The 24,287-nt window shown below is 40.1% G+C and overlaps 2 protein-coding genes and 1 pseudogene across 2 annotated transcripts in view; 2 read left to right on the plus strand and 1 right to left on the minus strand.

Annotated features, from left to right (window-relative positions):
* The window catches only part of LOC101682709 (immunoglobulin lambda-1 light chain-like), a 1,123,284-nt gene that overhangs the window by 40,728 nt on the left and 1,058,269 nt on the right, over positions 1-24,287 (plus strand). The window lies entirely within an intron of this gene.
* Positions 9,113-10,088, minus strand: LOC101683958 (annotated as a pseudogene).
* LOC101684254 (probable non-functional immunoglobulin lambda variable 5-48) lies at positions 11,791-12,467 on the plus strand. The gene is made up of 2 exons (XM_013050433.2): positions 11,791-11,987; positions 12,109-12,467. Exons 1-2 carry the CDS (start codon positions 11,876-11,878, stop codon positions 12,450-12,452), a joined length of 456 nt encoding a protein of 151 aa, XP_012905887.2. The 5' UTR covers positions 11,791-11,875; the 3' UTR covers positions 12,453-12,467.

A 24,287-nucleotide genomic window follows, 5' to 3' on the forward strand; every position in this document is an offset into this window, starting at 1 on the left:
ACATTCATAACAATATGACTCTTGGGTTTTTTGGGGGGTTTTGGGTTTTTGTTTTTGTTTTTTTTTTTTTTTTAGATTTTATTTATTTTTTTGTCAGAGAGAGAGAGACAGTGCGAGCACACAGGCAGACAAAGTGGCAGAGGGAGAAGCAGGCTCCCTATGGAACAAGGAGCCCAATACGGGACTCAATCCCGGGATGCTAGGATCATGACCTAAGGCAGCCGCTTAACAAACTGAGCCACCCAGGCGTCCCGACTCTTGGTTTTAATTAATAGTTGGCTTATGTAGTTGGCTGCTTCCATGTTGGGAACATAAATATTTACAATTGTAAGATCTTCCTGGTGGATAGTCCATTAAGAATGATGTAGTGTCCTTCTGTATCTCTGACTACAGTCTTTAGTTTAAAATCTAATTTATCTGATATGAGAATCGCTACCCCAGTTTTCCTTTGAGGCAAATTGGCATGAAATATGGTTCTCCATCTTCACTTTCATTCTTATTGTATCTTTAAGTTCCAAATGTGTCTCTTGTGGCCATCATATGGATGGATCCTGTTGTTTTACCCAGTCTGCAACCCTGTGCCATTTTATGGGAACATTTGGCCTTTCACATTGAGAGTGATTATTGAATGATACGTTTTTATTGACATCATGTTACCTGTGAGGTCCTAGTTTCTAATATTGTCTCTGTGAATTTCTGTACTATGTCACTCTTGGATTCTTTCTTCTTTTATAGAATCTCCCTTAGTATTTCTTGTAGTGTTGGGTTGGTGATTAAATACTCTTTTTTTTAAACTTATTTTTTATTTTTTTAACTACTTTTCAGTGTACTAGAATTCATTGTTTATGCACCACACCCAGTGCTCCATGCAATACGTGCCCTCCACAATACCCACCACCAGGCTGGGAAGTTGGGCCAGCCTGGTCATATCCTCTTTTAAGCCTTCCCAATCTTTATCTTTCCATCCATTTGAATGTCCACCTTGCTGGATAAAGTATTCTTGCCTGCATGTTCTTCTCATTTAGTACCCTGAATATGTCTTGCCAACACTTTCTGGCTTTCCAGGTTTCTGTGGACAGGTCTGACGTTAGTCTCATTGTCCTTCCTCTGTACATAAGGAATCTCTTCCCCCTAGATGCCCTTAGGACCTCTTGTCTAAAATTATGATTCATGAATTTCACAGTCAAGTGTCTTGAGGTCTTTCTATATTCACTGATCTTGGAGGGTGAACTTTTTGCCTCTAGCACACAAACGCTTGTTCCATTCCCCAGGTTAGGGAAATTTTCATCCAGAATTTGTTCAACTATATATTCTAGTCTTCTATCTTTCTCCACCTGCTCAGGGATCCCAATATTTCTGATGCTGGAATGTTTCATGGATTTATTTATTTCCCTAATTCTGTTTCCATGGCTTTTAAGCTTTTTGACTAGGCCTCCTCATGATCCTTTGTCTTTATCAGTTTCTTCTCTAGATCACTAATTCTATGTTCTGCCTTGGTTACCCTAGCTTTTAGAGTATTTAGATTAGATTGGATCTCATTGGTAGCATTTTAAACTTCTGTCAGGTCAGCAGCTCTCCTTCCCTTAGAGATTCTATGTTGTCCTTCATGCTTTTCTCCAACCTAGTCATTCTCTGGCTAACTGTTGCCCTGAATTCCCTTTCTTACATACTGTTTATGTCCATATCCAATAGTTCTGATGGAGAGGGCGCAGTATCTGAATTTTTCCTCTGTTGGGTGTTCCTAGATATTTTGGTGAGAGGTTTTTGTGGGGATGTATAGCTCAATACATCAACCATGATCCAGGCAAGGTGCACTCTGGAAAGTTTTGGAGCAATCATAAGTCACCACCAAAAAGAAAGAAAAAAGAAAAAGAGAGAGAGAAAAGAGAAACCAGTCAGAATGAGCCCCAAAAGTAAGATTAATAAGACATATAAACAAAAACGGATAAACAAGAAGACCAACAACAGTAAATGACAAGGAAAAAAAAAAAGAACCCAGCCAAAATGAACCCCAAGAATAAGATTTATATATTACCAGAACAAAAACAAATACACAGAAACAAGATGGGAGGGTGGTTATAAATCCTTGATGTGGGTGAGGAAGATTATTTTGATTCTTCCTGGGTGTATCTTGGTATCATTGTTAAAGGATTCAATTTTCCAGAGATAAAAGCCCATTAAAACAGGCTTATAAGGGTGCCTGGGTGGCTCAGTGGGTTAAGCCTCTGCCTTCAGCTTATGTCATGATGCCAGGGTTCTGGGACCGAGCCCTGTATTGAGCTATCTGCTCAGCAGAGAGCCTGCTTCCCCCTCTTCCTCTCTGCCTGCTTTCTCTGCCTACTTGTGATCCCTGTATGTCAAATAAATAAATAAAATCTTTTAAAAATAAATAAAACTGGTTTATACATAGGGGTAGTATTGAATAGGGAAAGAGGATTATCTTGAAGCTTATATTTATATGTATATTAAAAATTAAAAAAGAAAAGAAAAAGAAAAACACAAGTATATGTATGTAAAAAAGTTCATGCTAAACGGTTACTGTGGAATATGTTGTATTGAACCTCTAGTTGTAATGGTAAGTAGGTTAAAAAATTAAAAGAACAAGAATCACGAGAACAAATTTTTTAAAAATGTATCTATGAAATATACAGGTTTTATGGCAGCACTGTGAGCTTAGTATATTGTTTCTCCTGATGTTGGGGTTTTACAGTTTTATTGGGACATTTTGGCAGTTGTTTTTGTTCTTTTGGCTTGCTTTTTGGGGGAGGGGCCTCCCACACTGTTTTTCAGTCAGTCTTGCTTGGGTTGAATTGTCCTACCCCCTATCAAGCAGCTGGGTTGTGAAAACAAGTTTTCCGGGCTTTTGTTCTCCAAAGGATTTTGTTCTTTGGTGGCTTTTTGCAGCTTTTCAGAGGTTTAGTGGAAAGCATACTGCACCCAGACCTCCACCTCAGAGAGAAGCTTCAGTCTGCTCCTCTCTGAGTGGTCCAGAACACATAGACTCCCTCTCTGCAAACTCCACTGAACAGCGCAACCTCCCACAGGTGGTGCACACCCACAGTCACTGCCTCTGTGGTCACCCAGGCACCTGCTTATCTCTACACCCCTGTGCCACTAAATCCTTGATTTATTGATCCAAGGAGACCTCTTCCTGTGGCTGCCCTTGGCAGGACTGCTGTCTGGAGTCCAGGCCCACACTGGGTGTGATCAGATCCTATAGTCATGGAGCTCATTGGAAGGCTGCTGCTGAGGGATCCCAACCAGAGATCATGCTGGGTTCTCCCAGGCATGGGCTGGAAGTGTTAAGACCCTTGGCTGGTAGCAGAAGGCAGCAGTCCTAGAGAGTACTGGCTGGTGCCCACACCAAGCTCTCTCAGGCATGGGCGGGAGTGTGCCCAGTGAAGCCAAGGTGCAAGTATCAGAAGTCTGGGGGCTCAGGGACCACAGACTGAAGGCTCTGCCCCACTCTTTCTGGCATGGGTGGACACTGGTGGTGGCTGTCCTGGGTCCATAGGCTTAGTCCCATGCCTGTGCCACCTGATTACACCAGTTGTCCCTTAAGATATTTTGCTCTTTTTGAATGCTTTTAACCAGACTCCAAGTTTATGCTGGTCCTCAAACACAGGGCACATTCATAATGGGGTATTACTTTCCAATGGTTTGCTTCTGGAGGCTCCCTCCCCCTTCTGTTTATTCTGATATTAGTCTGAGCGTTCCCACTCTGCTATTCTGCTTTACCTCTCCACTGATGTCTTCTGCCCCCATAAAGATCCAGAAGTGAATAATCTTTCATCTTAGGCTGATTTCCTGGGTGTTCAGAGTGTTCTGGTAGATATTTAGCTCACCTTAGGGGGCCAGTTAAAATAGGGTCTCCTACTTCTCTACCATCTTTCCCCTTCTCCAGTGCAGCTCTTTCTGCCCATGGATCCTGTCCTCATGCTTTAATAAAACCACTTTTTTTTTTTTGCACTGAAGACATCTCGAGAATTATTTTTTGATTTTTTGCTCTACACACCAACACATCCACAAAGTCATCAAAGACCCAATAAACATAGGAAATTATTTTGGCAAAACAGAATCTTGGTTTATTTTATTGTTTTGTTTGCTTTTTTTTTTTCAGATAAAATTGGAAAAAGAAAAATCTTTTGTTCATAGTTTCTTATTAGTAGCAGACCAATAGTTCAAGAGAATTTTTTTTTCCTTTTAATAAAGAGAAAGGAAAATTTGTGCACTAGTATACTTTTAATATTAAAACTCCTTTATTTATTTAAATTGACCCTCATCTTCCCAAGTACTGACCACACATAAAGTTCTTTTCCAAAGATTCCTTTTACATAAATCTTGTAAGACCTTGTTTTTGCATTCACACTGTGTCCTTTATTTTTACTTTTTAAATAATCAGCCTCAACTTAGATAAAAGCCAGCTTTCCCCTAACCAAAAATGCATGTTTATTTATCTTATTTTTTCTTACCAAAACACTTGTCTTACTTTCCTTACAAAGTTATTTCCCTTGTTATTTCCAATAGTCTTAATAATATTTATTAGAATTCTTAAATGTTAGCAACCTGAATTTCTAGTTGAAATTAAGTAGTCACTAGTTGTGAACTGTTACACCTGGATTCTTTATATTATACATTCATTAATACAGTTCATTTTTTCTAGAAACATATGCCTTTAATAGTACAATCTGTTAATAAGTCATAAAAAATATGTACTAACATATCCAGATATATATTTAGTTTCTCTATAAGACAAAAGTAGATAAATTATATTCAGTATGTAATGTTTCATTATTTTATCTTCTTTGGAAATGATCTAGATAATTGACAAATGTAACTTTCCTCACAACTTGGTTTATTAAAACTTTAAATTTTAGGTAACCAAAGATTTTGGAGCTATTTAAAAGTTTACCTATGAACTCTTTAATTTTACAATGGTTGTTCTCAACTATTATATCTCAACAACCAATGGTTGTTCTCACCCTTATGTTCAGGTTGCCCACAGATCATCATGAGCCATAAGGCATTAGGCAAAGTTGGCCATTGTTCCAAGGTTTCTCTTTCTTTGAAAAATTTTGCAATAGAGATAACATGAATGTATCTGATGACATGCAATATTGGGGTCTGGAATCAAATGGGCAAGAGAGAATTCTTGAGACATATTTGGTGCAAAAAAAATGTGGTTTTATAAAAGCACAGGGTCAGGACCTGTGGGCATAAAGTTGCCCTGGGCTTCTGAGGGGTGACTGATTATATACTTTCCAGTTGGGGAGGTGATAAGGATAAAGTTAAGTCTCTAAGGAATTTGTAAAAAGGTTTCCAGGGCCTTAAAGGGCTAGTTGCTGTTAAGAAGAGGTAAGTTGTTACTGTCTAGTGAAACCCTGGTCATAAGATCTTTCAGACGTGTATCAGTAGGCCACATGCTTGGATAATGATTGCTAACATGCATCTTGGAGAGATTGAAATAAAGGGAGTTTCCAAAGGGATTTTCTATGTTAAAGAATACTTACAGGATCCTAGAGGTTTGGCTAATGTCAAGCTAAGGTTGTCCTTTGCCTTTAGCAAAGTATTAACATCAAGACAGTTGGGATCCTGGAGAAAGCTTACTCTGCTTATCCCAAGTACTTGTCAGTGGGCTACAAGTTGTAAGGATTTTTTTTTCTTTTGCCTTTGTTCTCCGCATTACAGAAAGGGAATAGATGATGTGGCCCCAATATCTCACAGTTGACTCCCTCATTAGTCTAAGAAAACAAAGGCCTCCATTGCAGAGGTGCTAGGGATGGTGTAGTGAAAACAGTGTCTCCACTCTTCCACAAAATCGTGGACACCTCCAGTCACAAGGTAGGAATTGATGTTGGGATTTGGAGTCAATGGTCAAGAAAGAATTCTTGAGATGTCTTTGGTGCAAAAAGGTGGCTTTCTGAAAACAGGGGTCTAGGACCTGTGGGCAGGAAGAGTTACACTGGGGTTGTGAGGATTAGTCCATTATAAACTTTCAGATTGGAAGGGAGTTAAGAATAGCACAAGTCAAACAAATAAAAAATAAAAAATCGCACAAGTCTCCAAGGTACTTTAGAAACAAGTTTTCCAGGACCTTGAAAGGGCTTTCTATTGTTAGGAAAAGGTCATTTATTACTGTTTAGTAAAAGCTTAGTCATGAGACACTTCAGGTATATATCAGTGGGTCATACGCTTGGAGGATGATTGTTAACATATATATTTATAAGTATATATATTAGAAAATATATATTTTTGACAGGGGGGTTAGAGATAAAGGAAATATCCAAAGGAATTTCTATATGTTTAAAGTAGACTCACAGGATCCTGGGTGTTGGGCTAAGATTGTCTCTTGCCCTTAGCAAAGTATCAACATCAAGGCAGCTGATCTCCCAATGGAAGGCCAGTCTACCTATTTCAAGGACTTGTCAATGATTAAGGAAAGTATTAAGGAAATTTATTTCTTTCTTTTGACTTTGTTTCCCATATCGCAAACCTTCTAATCTGGGATACTGGGAAGGCAGTATAGGAATGGAACTTTCCAGAACTAACAAGGAGTGAGTGCTGATGAGCTGCAAGATCTTATGACAAACTACCCTGAGAGCTGGCATCACAAAGATTTCTAGTCTATTTGGCCACAAATGTGCATCCCTTTAAGTACAGCTTTCAGATGGCAGACACCAGAAAGAATGTTTTTATTGGTCAAAAAACTAAGCATTTAGGACATGGAAAAAGAGAAAGAAAAATCCCCACTATTATTTTTTTTTCCTGGCTAAGCCTTGTGTCTCTTGCAACCACACCAATGAATAGGAGGGGTTTTCCCCAGGTTTGGGGACTGCACTTCATTATACAGAAGTTCTCATGATGTAGGCAGATGATCTAGTCTCAATCTAACATGTGCCCTGACCAACTTAACTTATGAGTTGAGTTTTGTTGAGGTGAGCACTCTATCAGTTTTAAGTGCTTGACCTATGCCACCAATTTTGTGGCTCTGGCCTCAAGGATGCCCTTTACCAACAACCTGTGCATCTGTTTGGAGTTTGTCCAAATAGATGCACTTCTGGTGGGAACTGTGGACTCACCAGTCTGTAGGGCCAACCCCAACAGCAGGCTTCTAAAGCCTACACTTGCAATCTGCCCTGCGTTAATTCTTTTTTAGGACATGCAACACTGAAGACACAAAGGAAAATAAAGACCATCTCTAGAAAGAAATGGATCAATAACCAGAGTACTCTACCACATTTTTACCAAGAGTCCCTAAGTCCAAGGAACTAGTTCCACAATATTTCTTTCTGCTAGTCTAAATGTAGAGACAGGAAAAATGATTCTCACCACTCTCGCTCCATTGGATTCCTTAGACAGATGTTCTGGGAGGCTAACAGGCTAAGAAATCTTACCTTCTGCTGACAGCACATCGGATTTCCCTGGATCTCAGCTGCACCATTCAGGTCAAGCGGTATCCATCAAGTTCAGGCCACTTTTCTGGATCAAAAGATGCTTTCACTCATGCAGGAGTTCTGATATCTCTGGATTCCAGCACAAGAGGGAGGTGTCTATTACTGTCAAGGTATATGCCAAGATAGTGATAATGCTTACACAATATTCCATATCTATAGGAGTGAGACAGACTCTCCCTCCATTCCCTGGGCTTGGTGACATCCCCCCTCAGGTGGCTCAGGGAGAGACTTCTGTTGTCATATCTTCATCAGACCCTTATTTTTCCTGGGAAAAGATTATTTGACAAAGTCATATCCCTTTCCTCTGTTAAATTTTAAGATCTATAACCTATTATCACTGTGTTCATATTCTCAAATATAAAATGAGCTTGTTTATTGATAAAAATTATTCAGTGGGTATATCAGAGTCTAAAAGGTGTTGATTCCAGCTCTGGGTCTAGTGGGGGCTCACCAGTGCTTCTGGTCTGAGTGTTTCAACCCAGGCTTGAGGTAACATAACCAGCATGCAGAAATAAATAGGTAATTATGGAGAAGTAACAAACCATCAACATTTAAAAATTAAAACAATACCATGCATACTTATATAAATTTATTGGAGAGACAGAGAGAGAGAGACATCACAAATAGGCAGAGAGGCAGGCAGAGAGAGGGGGAAGCAGGCTCCCTGCTGAGCAGAGAGTCTGATGTGTGTCTTCTTGATCCTATGACCCTGAGACCATGACCTGAGCCAAAGGCAGAGGCTTAACCCACTGAGCCACCCACACTCCTAATTCTTAAATTCTTCAGGTCAAATTTGAGAAATATTGAAAGACTTGTGCATGGAGAAAACATCTTAAGAGAAATGAAATGAACTTGAACAAATGAATAGATATTCCTTGCTTGTGGATCAAAATGGTAAATTTGGCTATAATAATGACTTCCTAAAATTTTCAGTCATGGTTGTTGTCAACAGATTCTGGCACAAAACAAACAAGCAGATTCACATATATTCTTACAAAAATATTAGAATACATAATACAGTATATACACATATAACAAGAAGTATATGTAATGACCAATAGTGGTTTATTGCAGAGATGCAACACCAATTTACTATTCAGAAATCAATCAGTATAACTTGCTGTTTTACCAGGTTAAAAGGGAAAAATCCTATGATTTCACCAAAAACTATATGGAAAGCATTTGACATAATTCAAAAACCTATTCATGATAATAAATGAGAATGAATGAATGAATGAATGAACATGATCAAAATTCTCAGAGAATGAGAAAGAGAGGGGCACATCTTCAGTTTGGTTAAAAAAGGTATATGATACCTACAGCTAACACACATGGAGATGTGTTTTCCAAGGAACATTTTTCAAGGAACATTGAAAGGTAGATAGTATATAGGATATACTACAGTAGATTGCAGGTAGTGGATAGTAAATAGGATAGTATATACAATACTTTTATATCCCTGAAGCTTAAGTGAAACATCCTGTCTATTAGGTAAAAATTACCTGCTTAATGTGTGTACTCTGTAATACAATCAAAAAGAGTACTATAATTATAATTTCAGGACTTAAGAATTTAAGGGTCAGTGTCCCTTTTTTTCTCACATGGAAGAAGCAAATTCTTTTGAAAATCGTTTGAGGTTTGGACAAAATTTTCACAGCTCAATTCTTAGGATCACTCTGCAGAGTCTTTGTGATCCAGATGACACAAGGGAAGCTCAAACTTTCTGGAGAAGACATTCCAGCTCACACGATCTCATCAGAAAGGAGACTGTTGGTGGCAAGCACAGTGTGGGAATGAAGAACCTATTTCTTTCCACAGTAGTTACCTTCCACTGCTTCCATTGTTCACCTTGGCTCAAGTCCATACCCAGAAGCTGACCTGATTCTTCTTGAACTTTAGTGTATTTCCTGAAGATCAAAACCAGAGTTCTGGGCAAGAACCTTGGGACTCATGAGCTTGAACTCCAAGTTGGGTCCAGCCCTTAACACTGGGCTTATATTTAGCCAAGGCTTCTGCCACTGCCACCTTCACTGCCCCAGCACCTGGAACTACAGAACCATCACCAGTAGCATCCTTAACAGCCTACAGTCCATCTCTCACCACAGCTTTAATCGGAGTGTGTGCTTGTTTGGTCCTTTGACCAATAATGCAACAGAGCTGGGATTGTATTTCTCAATAAAGGTGGGTTTCTCTTCTCCCAATGTGCATTCATATACAAGTCCTGCATACACAGGACTGCATACACAACTCCTATACTAGTCCAAACAATAAAGATTTAGGTCATTAAAGAAATGAAAACTACTCCAGTATAAACAAGAGTCAGCCTTTCCATATTTCTCCTTTTAGCTCTATGAAGAGTTACTGCTCCTTCTTTTACAAGAGCATCTGAGGACAACGGGTCATTTCCCTTGTGATTAAAAACAACAAATCTTTTATCTGAATCACCTCAGACTTTCGTTACCAGTTTAACTATTTTTTGAACTCCATTTTCAATAAATTTTCCTTCAGCTTTTATGAGTTTTTCTTTCCCTTCTGTGTTCTTGTAAAACAGAAAATTCATTTCTGTTTTTTTTTCATATTCTCATGACATAATGCATGTGAGGAGGTATATGCACCTTCTACTCTTTTTTCCATGTCAGTTACCCTACTCCTTGGTTGAAAAAAAGAGGACTACAGTTTCTGTTAAGATATCAGTAAGTTTAGCATTTACTTTAGTATATTCTGGCCACATCTATGAGTGTTTCTTTGTGCATTTCTTTGCTTACTTTGACTTGTTCCAAAAACTGAAATGCGGGGAGGTGGGAGGTCGGGGTACCAGGTGGTGGGTATTATAGAGGGCACGGATTGCATGGAGCACTGGGTGTGGTGAAAAAATAATGAATTCTGTTGTGCTGAACATAAATAAATTAATTAAAAAACGGAAATGCTTTTTCCTACATAACTTTAAATACTTTGGTTATTATTCTGGGGTGAAGCCTTTCAGAAATGTAGAGATCTGCTTGTTTCAGCAGCTCCCAATGATTAGAAATCAAGAGTTGGTTGCTTACCCACTGAGCCACCCATTATATGAAGATAATTTTGAAAAAGCTGCAAAAAATCTTTTACAGGAAGGATAAACCACAGAACAACTGGATAACTATGGGGGGGGTAATTAATATCCCCTAAACCACTCACCTTATTAAAAAAATCATCGAAAGTGTCCCAGGCTTAACTGTAAAACATTAAGCTATAAGCTTTAGAAGAGAACAGAAGAAAATCTTCAAGATCTAGGATTTGTGTAAACATGTTTAGACAAGATACCAAAATCACAACCCATAAAGCAAAAAAGACATAAATTGGACTTCATCAAGATAAATTAATCTTATTCCTTTACTTTGTGAAATAGACAATTACATCATCTGAAGAAAAAAGATTAAAATACAAGTTCATTTATGGAAGAGGAGTTGGAATCCATTGCTTTAATGAACACAGCTGTAGAACACTCGAAATGTATGTTAGTACTCTAAATTGCATCCCAATGGAGGGATATGATGCTTGCAGTATCTTCTCTGAGGTGACTTACATTGTAATTTAGGTGAATTTTTGCATCTCACATAAACCAGGACTCCTTCTGAGAATGAAAAACAGAACAGTAATCATGGGAGCCACTATAAAATCACACTGTCAATTAATCAAACTGCTTGTAAATAGACAGGGACCTGATAAATTAGAGAAACCATGTGGGCTCTCAAGGGTTTGGTCCTTGGTGAGGTGTGCACCCTGTGACCAGGAGAGGGCGCTGTGGGACTGCCCTGCTATTCCCACATGGCAGCTCAGTGAGAACCATTCACTCACTGGAAGAGATGATGCTGAGTGAAATAAGTCAAGCAGAGAGAGTCAATTATCACATGGTTTCACTTATTTGTGGAGCATAACAAACAGCATGGAGGACATGGGGAGTTAGAGAGGAGAAGGGAGTTGGGGGAAATTGGAAGGGGAGGTGAACCATGAGAGACTATGGATTCTGAAAAACATCTGAGGGTTTTGAAGGGGTGGGGGGAGGGAGGTCGGGGTACCAGGTGGTGGGTATTAGAGAGGGCAAGGATTGCATGGAGCACTGGGTGCTGTGCAAAAACAATGAATACTGTTACCCTGAAAAGAAATAAAAATTTAAAAAGAAAAGAAAAGAAAGGGGAGTGGGCCTTGTGCTCCCAGATGAGGACTCAGCATCTGTGTCTTCTCTGGCCTGGTAGAATCCCCATAGCAGGGACCTGTGGGTGGGCTCAGCAGGTGCTTCCTCCCAGGGCTCTCCCCAGGGGATAAAGCCAACAGCCTTTCTCTTCAGTGTGTGGTGTGAGCTGAGCTCCAGCACCAGGGCTCTGAGAGGGGCTGGGAAGTCACTGGATGGACCCCATTTGCATGGACAGCCCCTTCTGTGGCAGATGGTAGAGGATAAAAGGAAGCCTGGGGCAGCCCAGTGCACTGTGGGGACCAGAGTCTGTGTTACTATGGCCTGGACTCTTGTTCTCCTCATGTTCCTGTCTCACTGCACAGGTAAGAACAGGCCTTGGGGACCAGTTCTCAGTGCCCAGCCTCTTCCAGCCCCTCTGCTTAGAGATTTGAGGGGATTCACCTTGGCTTCTGCCCCATCACCCATGTGTGTCTGTGCTTACAGGTTCCATCTCCCAGCTTTTGGTGACCCAGCCTCCCTTCCTCTCTGCATCTCTGGAAACAACAGCCAGACTCACCTGCACCCTGAGCAGTGACATCAGTGTTGATATTTACCCGATATTCTGGTACCAGCAGAAGCCAGGGAGCCCTCCTCGTTACCTCCTTACCTATGTAACAGACTCAAACAAGCACCAGGGCTCTGGGGTCCCGAGCCGCTTCTCTGGATCCAAAGATGCCTCAGCCAGTGCAGGGATCCTGCTCATCTCTGGGCTCCAGGCAGAGGATGAGGCTGATTATTACTGTCAGTCATTTGATGTTAGTGATGGACACAGTGATACAGGTAGATGAGGAAGTTGGACAAAAACCTCTGTCTGCTCTGGATACTTTCCCATTTTAAAATAACTTTGGATATATATTAGTGTTAAGAAAAACAACAGGCCCCAAATGGAGTCCCTTATATTAAGTTCTACAAAAATTTCAGACCTAACCTACCTATACTTCCAGTCTCTCCAGGAGAGGAGTTTTCAACCAATCCATCAGGAATTTCCTGTTCAGCAGTAGTGATACAAATCTGTCTGAAGAGACTACCTGTCCTTCCCCTAAAAGAAGTTGTCCTTACCAGAAACAATCCTTTTTCTTACTGATACTTCCTTATCCAACCCAGTTTCTCCTAAATGAAAGCCTTTGTTTCCTAGGATTCCTCCAAGAACCTGCTTCTTCAGATGGGATGCTTTTGGGCTTGTGTGTGGGTGAATAAAAACAACCAGAAATTTCAGTTTACTAGGTTGAATGTTTGTCCTCTAATCCAAGCTACATCCAGAAGTAGCTTCTGACACAGAGTGGCTCTCCTCTTGATCTCCCATTTCATGTTCTGATGTATCAGGAAAACTGAGGGGAAAAAAAAAAAACTAGAAGAAAACTTATGATGGCACCAAGACTATGCTTTGTGATCCATATTTAATGAAACCAGAACCTCTGGAGTCTTTTCTTTTTTTTTAATTATTAAAAAAAGAAAAATAATTTTTCCTATGAAAGAATCTCTCTGGGTCAGGAGTGCCTAGAACATTCCAGCAAATTGACAGACCCTCTAGGGCATGGACTGTGCTCTTTGTGGGGTCAGGGCAGAGCACCCTTCCTCCCCTGTGCTGACCACCTTCCAAGAGTATGGTGGCCCAGGGAAAAGGCAGTCACTGTGAGACACTGTGGGGGGACACAGGCCCTGGAAGAATGGCAGGCAAAGAACTGGCATTGCACACTCACAGGGTGTCTGAACCTTCATTTGGGGTTTCACGGCGAGGGGGGCCAGACACAGGTGTGGGGGGGGTTGGGTTTGGGGGCCTGAGGCATTATAACCACTTCACATAATGTAAGAGGGTGAGGGGAAGCTCCAACATCATGGGGAAAATGTTGAGCCTGCTTCAAGGAAGGGGGTGAATTAGGTCTCATGGGTGTGACTATCCTACAACCAATCCCAGTAAGGACCCAGGAGAACTATCAAGGGTGGGATTTCCCCAGCCCGGTGAGATCTAGCTTGACTCCCACCTTGTCATCATCGATGTTCTGAGTGATCACATGCCCCACAACATGGCCTCTATCTACTCCTGTCTATTTAAGTGTACTTCTACATCTAGAAGTGTGGCAATAAAGATTAAATATTTGTTTCAAGAAGGAATCCTTGTGTCATAATTGCTCTTCTCTGTTTTTCAAAACAAGTTATTTGTAGGAAAACAACCTGCCCTTCAACTGTAGTTTAGAGGGAAAATTTCAGGATGAAGAGAAAGAAAGCTGGCTTGTGGAGAATAAACACAGGTGCATTTTTGACTTGACATGCCTTACTCATCCATTTCTACCACTCCTGAACCACTTTACTTTTCTAGAGCAAACAATTCATAATTTGTTCTGGGTTAAATCAAAAGGAGCCAAGGCTACAAAATATCAGTGATAAGATGCAAAAGCTATGGAATCTTATGTAAAATATGGTGACTATAATTAATAGGAATGACTTGTCTGCCTACAGTATGCTGAGGGAGTAGAGAACAAAGAGAACTCTGTGAGGTGATACAATGATAACGATCCTGACTATCAACCATTCCACCATGTATGCCCACATTAAATCATCATGCTGTACACCATGGTTGTATTTATTTATATTTGTCAGTCCTCAGTAAATCTTTAAAAATCACTTTACATAATTATCTGTCAACATAATATAAAAGAACATTATTTGAAATTAAATTTAGTAAGTTCTGTTTATGTAACAATAGGATTATGACTCTATATAAATGCTTCTCATCATTACATATATCATTCACTTCTTTTCTGGGTACAGATAAGTCTCCATACTCAGTGTCTTCTCTGTATGGACTCATGAGCCATCTCTCTTTCTCTTTGTGATTGTGAAAGGTGCCTCTTCACTGAGAAATTAAGAAAACCATATCACCATAGGACTCCAGTGCATTTCTGCTGTGGTGAATGTGTGGTGAATCATTATGTATTATATGATATCTACATATGTGTATAATTATTTCTAATGGAATATTTTAGATAACCCAAAAAATGTAAGATGTGTGTCTTGGCAAGTAATAGACAGTCACATATTTTTTGACCTGCTTGAGAAAATGAGCCACAGGAAGGGAAGTGACCACACACAGAATTCATGGGACACTTAAAAATTTTAGAATAAAATGAGATGGATTCCAGGTTTCCAAGTCAGCATGATTCATGGTATGAAATATTAAAGCCCACATGCCCATTCCAGCTGATTTGCTCAACATTTCTATATATGTGTGAGAGAGAGAGAGATGGAAGAAGTAAACAGTACAATTTTCTGAGTATTTTCCTTGAGAAGATGGGTGCTAGGGACAGTAGAGGCAACTGTGCAGGTCCCATGGCACCTCCTCAGAACAACCCATCACCAAAGGACTTTCCAATCTAATAGTTGTCCATGTCATCTGACCTAAGTGTCCCTATGGAAACAGAGGACAATGTGAAACCCCTCTTCCCTGTCACTCAGCCCCAGCTTAGCCACTCAAAGACAATTTTTAAGGTCTCCTAAGAGCCCCATCTTTCACTCCCCTTTCACCCCCCTCTCATCTCTCCTCTCACCAGGGACCCAGCTCTACCATAACCCCTGCCTTCTTCATGGAGACCCATCCTCCTCAGGGCAGGGCTCCAGCCCCAGGTCCTGCTGGGAAAGCTGTGCTGAGTAGTGGGTCCCAGAGAGCCAACGTCTGTCCTTCTGTTCATGCAGAGCAGCCTCTTCTCAATCCCTTCCTGCATGACCCTTGTTGATGGAGGCCCACATCACCACAAGAGGTGGACAGGCTAGGAGTACAGGATGGGGACAGGGGTCTGAAACTGCCTCAGTGGAAAGTAGGGTCAGAGGGAGGAGGAGTTCCTCCACCTTTCCAAACAATGGGACAGTTTGTTCCCATGGACCAAAGGCTGGCCCAGGCCTCTGTTCTTTTGATTTGCTGAGAGCAGGACACCTTCCCTGTCTGGCTCCAGGTCTCAGGAGCCACTTTCCACTCATGTAACCCAGGAGGGAGGTCCCTGAGTCAGCATCGGGAGGACACTTTAGGAAATTAAGGGGTGTGTGGTGGGGAGGAGTTTGCAGCCTAGCAAAGGGCTCCAGGGCAGGGCTGAGGGTTCCCTCCAAATTTTGAGGAGGAAGGGGTGGAAATGCCAATGACTAAGGCAGGACAGCCCCTCTCCCATGTGGATATTGACATTGCCTTTCACACCCATGCAACCAGCAGAAAGGCCAACAGAGGGCCCAGTAGTCACATGTCTGATCCAGGATCCATGTTGGGCGTGAGCAGAGCTGTGGACCCAACACATGGTTGCTTGACTGGTGCCCTCTGCTCAGGGCTGCCTGAATGTGGCTGCAGAGAATGCTTCTTTTCAGGACTCTCCTCAGGGCTGAAGCCAACCCCATCCTCCTCAGTGTGTGCTGTGAGATGCTCTGAAGCATCAGGTTTGAGGGAGGGGGTAGGCAGTTACTGGAGGGACTCCATTTGCATGAACAGTCCCTCCTATGGCAGAGGGTAGAGGAGAAAAGGAGGCCTGGGGTAGCCCACTCCACTGTGGGGACCAGGGTCTGTGTCACCATGGCCTGGACTCATCTTCCTGGGGCTCCTGGCTCACCATGGAGGTAGGGAAGGGCATTGGAAACACAGGGCAGACCTCTAGCAGATGTCAGCCTCTTTGGCTGAGTCCCTAGGAAATTTTAACCTGGCTCTTGCTGTCTGTGTTTGCAGGTTCCCTGTCTCTGTCTGTGCTGAACCAGTCACCCTCCCTCTCTGCATCTCCCGGAACAACAGCCAGACTCATCTGCACCTTGAGCAGTGACTTCAGTGTAGGCAGCTACTACATATTCTGGTACCAACAGAAGCAAGCTAGCCCTCCCCGGTATATCCTGTGCCATAAGTCAGATGCAGATAACCACCAGGGTTCCTGGGTCCCCAGCCACATCTCTGGGTCCATAGATGCCTCCACCAATGAGTGGCTTCTGCTCATCTCCAGACTGTAGCCTGAGGACGAGGCTGACTATTACTGTGCTCTATATCATTATATTGGAAATGACTATCATTCTCCACTGTGTTTTAGATAACGAGGAAGTGAGACAAAATCCCATGGGAACTAGACCTTGTCTCTGAGCCTTTTTTATTGAGAAGCTTCTGTGGAGGCTCCTGACAGGAGAGTCCTCTGTGTTGAGACCTGTCCTTGAAGAGGAAGGAGTGACACACAGATGGTGCTGTTGCCTGGGACATCATGGGTATCTGAGGAACACACTGGGTAAGGGAATAGAGCCCAACTGTTCATGCCCCATGGTCTGGAGAACATTAATAAGAATAAATACTTTTAAAGAAAAAAATAACTGTTTTTTTTCTCTTATCTATTACTGTCAGGGAGCAAGAATATCCTGTCCCCTCAAAGATCCTTCTAGCTGGACCAGGAATCAAATTGATAGGAGACAGATAAGGAGGAGAAAATCAAATTTATTAGTGTACATACAGGGAATCTACACATACACAGGAATTCTGAAGACTGTCAGGCAAAATAAGGTATATATGTCATTCTGAACTAAAGAGTAGGGGATAGGGGTCTGGGGCTTCAAAGGGAAAGAATGCAGTACACCAGAAGATGAAAAAAGAGTAAGTGGTAAAAAAAAAAAAAAAAAAGTTTGCTCTCTAATACAGGTGGTCACTCAGATATATTTATTTCTGGTAATAACCCTTATCCTGGAAAGGCCATCTAGTTTAGATTCTTCTATAGAGATAAAGGAAAAGCCAAAGTTTTCTTAAGCCCAAAGAGTCTCAAATTGCCTCTGGCTCTAAGTAAAGCACATGAAAAAACGTCCTTTCTTGGGATGGCCTGCTCTCAATCACTACAGTTCCCTCCTCAGCAGCATCTCTGAAGTCTCATACATTCCAAGTTGAGCAGGTAGATTGTTTCCTCTTGTGGAACCTGTCTCTTAATCTGACAGTAGGTCATTCAGTTAAACTTTTTTCCAGAAGGTGGTGATGCAGGTGAGCTCTCAAAGTTAAGACCTACTGGGCAAGCAATCAGGTAATTAATAAGCAGCAATTCTTATGAGGGGGAGGGAAAATGTAAGTGAATGTTTGGAGCTAATCCTAAATCCAGTATCTAAGTCCCGAGTGCTGCCAGTGACATTTCTAGATGTTGGGCTAAAGGCATCTTCAGATGGCATAGGGCTGATAGTAACAATGTGGTAGATTTCACTGGTTTCAGTTCAGATGTCTTTAGTGATCTTTTTGAGGGGCCCACAGAGCAACAAGTGGGAAGATTGTCTATACATGAACTTTTGTGAGGATTTCTCTGAAGTTTACATCAAGTCATTTCTATACATTTTGCAGGGTTTCAGGGGGAAAAAAGAAGGACATTTTGTGTATCAAATGATTCCAATTGTCAGGAATGGAGAGAAAAATATAAAAATGTTATCCTGAAGTGTTGTAGTCAGGCATTGGGGGACACTAGGAGAATATAGGATATAGTCCAGTTTATAATGATCAATATTAAAACCTCAAACTCAACACACACAAAACAGACAATCATATCAAAAAATGGGCAGAAGATATGGACAGACATTTCTCCAATAAATACATACAAATGGCTATCAGACACATGAAAAAATGTTCATCATCACTAGCCCTCAGGGAGATTCAAATTAAAACCACATTGAGATACCACCTTATACCAGTTAGAATGGCCAAAGTTAGCAAGACAGGAAACAGCATGTGTTGGAGGGCATGTGGAGAAAGGGGAACCCTCTTCCACTGTTGGTGGGAATGCAAGTTGGTGCAGCCACTTTGGAGAACAGTGTGGAGATTCCTTGAGAAATTAAAAATAGAACTTCCCTATGACCCTGCCATTGCACTACTGGGTATTTACCCCAAAGTTACAGATGTAGTGAAAAGAAGTGTGATCTGTACCCCAATGTTTATAGCAGCCAAATGTTTCCACAGCCAAACTGTGGAAAGAACCAAGATGCCCTTCAACGGACAAATGGATAAGGAAGATGTGGTCCATATACACTATGGAGTATTATGCCTCCATCTGAAAGGACGAATACCCAACTTTTGTAGCAACATGGATGGGACTGAAAGAGATTATGCTGAGTGAAATAAGTCAAGCAGAGAGAGTCAATTATCATATGGTTTCACTTATTTGTGGAGCATAACAACAGCATGGAGGACATGGGGAGTTAGAGAGAAGGGATTTGGGGGAAATTGGAAGGGGAGGTGAACCATGAGAGACTATGGACTCTGAAAAACAATCTGAGGGTTTGGAAGGGGCGGGGGGTGGGAGGTCGGGGTACCAGGTGGTGGGTATCAGAGAGGGCACAGATTGCATGGAGCACTGGGTGTGGTGCAAAAATAATGAATACTGTTATGCTGAAAATAATAAATAAATAAGTAAATTTTTAAAGAATTAAAAAAATAAAGTCCCTGGAAAGTTAACAAAAAAGAAAAAAGAAAAATGAAAAATAATGAATACTGTTTTTCTGAAAATAAATAGATTAATTTATTTAAAAAAAAAAAAGAATACCTGTGATAGTAGAGAACAAAGAAATCTTAGCCACAGAACTTGGCCATGTAGCAACACAGGAAATCCTTACCACTAGGAATAGCCGTTATCACGATGGACTTGGAAATGGACATGGAAGGCATTCCTGGCAGCCCACAGGATGGCTGTAATTTTGACTTCTCTGAAAGTGTGTAGATCTTCAATCATGTGTGGTCTTTTCTCAAGAGTTTCACTCTTACTGTTACTCAACTCATCTCAGTGACTTCTTATTTTCTGAGAAGATTCTCCATAATCTGTTCATCAGCATTTGGGTATTTGACCTTTTCTCCAAGGAGCATATACATAATAGTTGATAATAGTGGCTTTAGATTTTGACTTTGTGAGCTTGAGTCCAGGCTCCATCACATCTCAGCTATGTGACCAACAGCAGTTTCCTTCTTTCATCTCTTTTTCCTTTAAAATTTTTTGAAAAATGAAGGCACTATTGCTAGAATCTTAGAAATGTTAGATATACATAGCATAATGTATTTTAAAAGAGTTAATATAGATAGTGTTTGTCATGTAGTAACCATTAAATAAACACTAGCTTTTGTTTTTAATTCATCACTTCTACTTAATAAATATATCTTATGCAAAAAAATAAAATAAAATAAAAATTAAAAATTAAAAAAATTAAAGTTCCTGGAAAGTTAACAACAATAAAAAAAAAAAAAAACCTAATATTTACAAGCATGTGTGATTGAAGCACATTTTTCCTCTATAGTTGCCCCCATTTTTACTAAAGATAGCGAAATTAATACCCAGGTGTTTGCAAAATAAGTCTAATTTAAAAAAAAAATGGGCTGATGATTTACATAACACCAACAAGAAGTGCTTGACCATGTATGTTCCTTAAAACCCGCTTTATTAGAACTTTTATAAGGAATCTCTAGATTGAACTTTTCATAGCTCCTTAAGGCCAAATACTTGCAATCAGACTTCCTCTTTGATACCCATATATATGGGTGAATTCTTGCCTTTTTGAGGTTCTCAAAATATCCGAAGATTCCTGCCATGAGTGACCTTCTTTAATCAACTGGTGAGGCTGCTGGGATCTCTGTAAACAAAGTATGAGGCTGGTATTTCCAAGGGCTTTATTGGCTCCACAAGGTCATCCTTATTCCTTAAAGCTGTCTGGTCATATCTGAGTCTATGTGTGTCTCTCTCAAATATGACATGCCAGCAAACTGTGTCCTGTTACAAAGAGAACAGCTGTTTTTGAAATAAGAAATATATTGCCATAAAATATAAGCATATGTACTGAGAGTTTCTGAATTTTTGAGGGATCAGGTAGGGAGAAAAGATAAATGTTTAATGTTTTTCAAAAAGGCTTATTTGTCAAAGTGCTATAAGTCAGTTAGCTTCAGATAAATTTTTTTTTTAATCTGAGAAAACAAGGTTTTTTGAGTTTGCAATGATTTAAACAAAAATCATAAAAATTACCATTATCGGGGCGCCTGGGTGGCTCAGTGGGTTGAAGCCTCTGCCTTTGGCTGGGGTCCTGATCCCAGGGTCCTGGGATCGAGCCCCGCATCGGGCTCTCTGCTCCGCGGAAAGCCTGTTTCCTCCTCTCTCTCTGCCTGCCTCCTTGCATACTTGTGATCTCTGTCTGTCAAATAAATACATAAAAATTAAAAAAAAATTACCATTATCTTGCTTAGTTTATTCTGTCCCATGTTATTATTTATTTTTTTATCTTAATTCCACAATAGTTAACATGTATTTTCATATTAGTTACAGGTGTACAATATAGTGATTCAACAATTCTATATATCCCTCAGTACTTGTCATAAGTATATTCTTAATCCCCTTCACAAATTTCATTTATCTCCGTATCCATCTCCCCTCTGGTAATTCACCAGTGTTCTCTATATTTAAGAGTCTGGTTTTTTGTTCATTCCCTTTTTTTCTTTGCTCAATTGTTTCATTTCTTAATATCCACATATGAATGAAATCATATGGTATCTGTCTTCTCTGATTGACTTATTTCACTTAGCAATATACTATTGGACCCATCCATATTGTTGGAAATGGCAAGATTTTATTATTTTAAATTGTTGAATATATATATATATATATATATAGAGAGAGAGAGAGAGATGCATAGAATATATATGTATATATGTATATATTATATACATATTATATATGTATATATGTATATTATTATATTATATTACATATTATATTATAATTATATATATTATATTATATTATAGATTATATTATATTAATATATTATATTATATATGATATAATACATATTTTATATATATTATATAATTATTATATATGATATGAATATTATAATTATAATTAATTATATAAAATAAAATAAATTATATGAATTATATAAAATAAAATAATTAATATAATAATATAATATAATTATATATATAATATGTATATAATATAAAATGTGTATATAATATATAAAATGCATCTCTCTATATATATATTATATATATATAATATATATATTATATGCATCTCTCAGTAGGCACTTGGATTGCTTCCAAAATTTTACCATTGTGTAAATAATGCTGTAGTAAACACAGAGGTGCATATATCTTTTTGAATTACTGTTTTCAAATTCTTTAGGTAAATAGCCAGTAGTGGAATTACTGGTTCATATCACATTTATATTTTATTTCTTAAGATTTTATTTTTAAGGAGGAGTCAAGATGGCGGAGAAGTAGCAGGCTGAGACTACTTCAGCTAGCAGGAGATCAGCTAGATAGCTTATCTAAAGATTGCAAACACCTGAAAATCCATCGGCAGATCAAAGAGAAGAAGAACAGCAATTCTAGAAACAGAAAAACAACCACTTTCTGAAAGGTAGGACTGGCGGAGAAGTGAATCCAAAGCGACAGGAAGATAGACTCTGGGGTGAGGGGCCGGCTCCCGGCAAGTGGCTGAGCAACGGAGTACAAAACCAGGACTTTTAAAAGTCTGTTCCGCTGAAGGAAATTGCTCCAGAGGCTAAACTGGGGCAAAGCCCACGCGGGCTCAGTGTGGCCTCAGGTCCCCCAGGGTCACAGAAGGATCGGGGGTGTCTGAGTGTCGCAGAGCTTGCGGGTATTGGAACAGGGAAGCTGGCTACAGAGACAGAGCTGACAGTAAGATCGCACCTTGGGGTGACCTTGAACTGGTCGCAGGCTCGGTGAGCTCAGAGCGCAGCCGGAGATCAGGCAGACGGGAGTTACTGGGCGCTGTTCTCTGAAGGCGCACTGAGGAGTGGGGCCCCGGGCTCTTGGCTCCTCTGGGCCGGAGACCAGGAGGCCACGATTTGTATTCCCATCCTCTGGAATTCTACGGAAAGTTCTCAGAAACAAAAGCTCCTGAAAGCAAACCTGAGCGGATTACTCAGCCCAGCCCCTGGTAAGGGTGGTGGAATTCCGTCTGGGGCAAAGACACTTGAGAATCACTACACCAGGACCCTCCCCCAGAAGAACAACAAGAAATCCAGCCAATACCAAGTTCACCTACCAAGGAGTGCAGTTTCAATACCAAGGAGAGCAGCAGAATTCCAGAGGAGGAGAAAGCAACTCATGGCTTTCTCCCTGTGATTTTTTAGTCTTGAAGTTAAAGTAATTTTCTTCTTTTTCATTTATTTTTCTCTTCTTTTGCTAAATTGTTTTTAACTTTTACCCTTTTCCTTTTTAACGTTTTTTAACTAGTTTATCTAATATATATATTTTTTCTTTTCTTACTATTCTATATTCGTTTTCTTTTTTTAATTCTTTTTCTTTTTTTTTTCATCTTTCTTTTTGAACCTCTTTTTATCCCCTTTCTCCCTCCTCACGATTTGGGATCTCTTCTGATTTGGTTAAAGCATATTTTCCTGGGGTTGTTGCCACCCTTTTACTATTTTACTTGCTCCTTCATATACTCTTATCCAGACAAATATGACAAGGCAGAAAAATTCACCACAAAAAAAGAACAAGAGGTAGTACCGAAGGCTAGGGACCTAATCAATACAGACATTGGTAATATGTCAGATCTAGAGTTCAGAATGACAATTCTCAAGGTTCTAGCTGGGCTCAAAAAGACATGGAAGATATTAGAGAAACCCTCTTGGGAGATATAAAAGCCCTTTCTGGAGTAATAAAAGAAGTAAAATCTAACTAAGTTGAAATGAAAAAAGCTATTGATGAGGTGCAATCAAAAATGGAGGCTCTCACTGCTAGGATAAATGAGGCAGAAGAAAGAATTAGTGATATAGAAGACCAAATGACAGAGAATAAAGAAGCTGAGCAAAAGAGGGAAGAACAGCTACTGGACCACGAGGGGAGAATTCGAGATATAAGTGACACCATAAGATGAAACAACATTAGAATAATTGGGATTCCAGAAGAAGAAGAAAGAGAGAGGGGAGCAGAAGGTATACTGGAGAGAATTATTGGGGAGAATTTCCCCAATATGGCAAAGGGGAAGAGCACCAAAATTAAGGAGCTTCAGAGAATGCCCATCAAAATCAGTAAGAATAGGCCCACACCCCGTCACCTAATAGTAAAATTTACAAGCCTTAGTGACAAAGAGAAAATCCTGAGAGCAGCATGGGTAAAGAAGTCTGTAACATACACTGGTAAAAATATTAGATTAGCAGCTGACTTATCCACAGAGACCTGGCAGGCCAGAAAGAGCTGGCATGATATATTCAGAGCACTAAATGAGAAAAACATGCAGCCAAGAATACTATATCCAGCTAGGCTATCATTGAAAATAGAAGGAGAGATTAAAAGCTTCCAGGACAAACAAAAACTGAAAGAATTTGCAAATACCAAACCAGCTCTACAGGAAATCTTGAAAGGGGTCCTCTAAGCAAAGAGAGAGCCTACAAGTGGTAGATCAGAAAGGAACAGAGACCATATACAGTAACAGGCACCTTACAGGCAATACAATGGCACTAAATTAATATCTCTCAATAGTTACTCTGAATGTTAATGGGCTAAATGCCCCAATCAAAAGACACAGGGTATCAGAATGGATAAAAAAACAAAAACAAAAACAAAAAAAACCCAACTATATGTTGCCTCCAAGAAACTCATTTTAAGCCCGAAGACACCTCCAGATTTAGAGTGAGGTGGTGGA

Source organism: Mustela putorius, unplaced genomic scaffold (genome assembly GCF_011764305.1).
Source record: "Mustela putorius furo isolate JIRA1106 unplaced genomic scaffold, ASM1176430v1.1 tig00003858_pilon_pilon_pilon, whole genome shotgun sequence".
In the NCBI taxonomy this organism is placed as follows: domain Eukaryota; kingdom Metazoa; phylum Chordata; class Mammalia; order Carnivora; family Mustelidae; genus Mustela; species Mustela putorius.

Coding starts and splice junctions, on each gene's coding strand:
- LOC101684254 (XM_013050433.2), top strand. CDS start 11,876: ATGGTAGAGGATAAAAGGAAGCCTGGGGCAGCCCAGTGCACTGTGGGG. Junction 11,988..12,108: donor GTTCCTGTCTCACTGCACAG/GTAAGAACAGGC, acceptor CTGTGCTTACAG/GTTCCATCTCCCAGCTTTTG.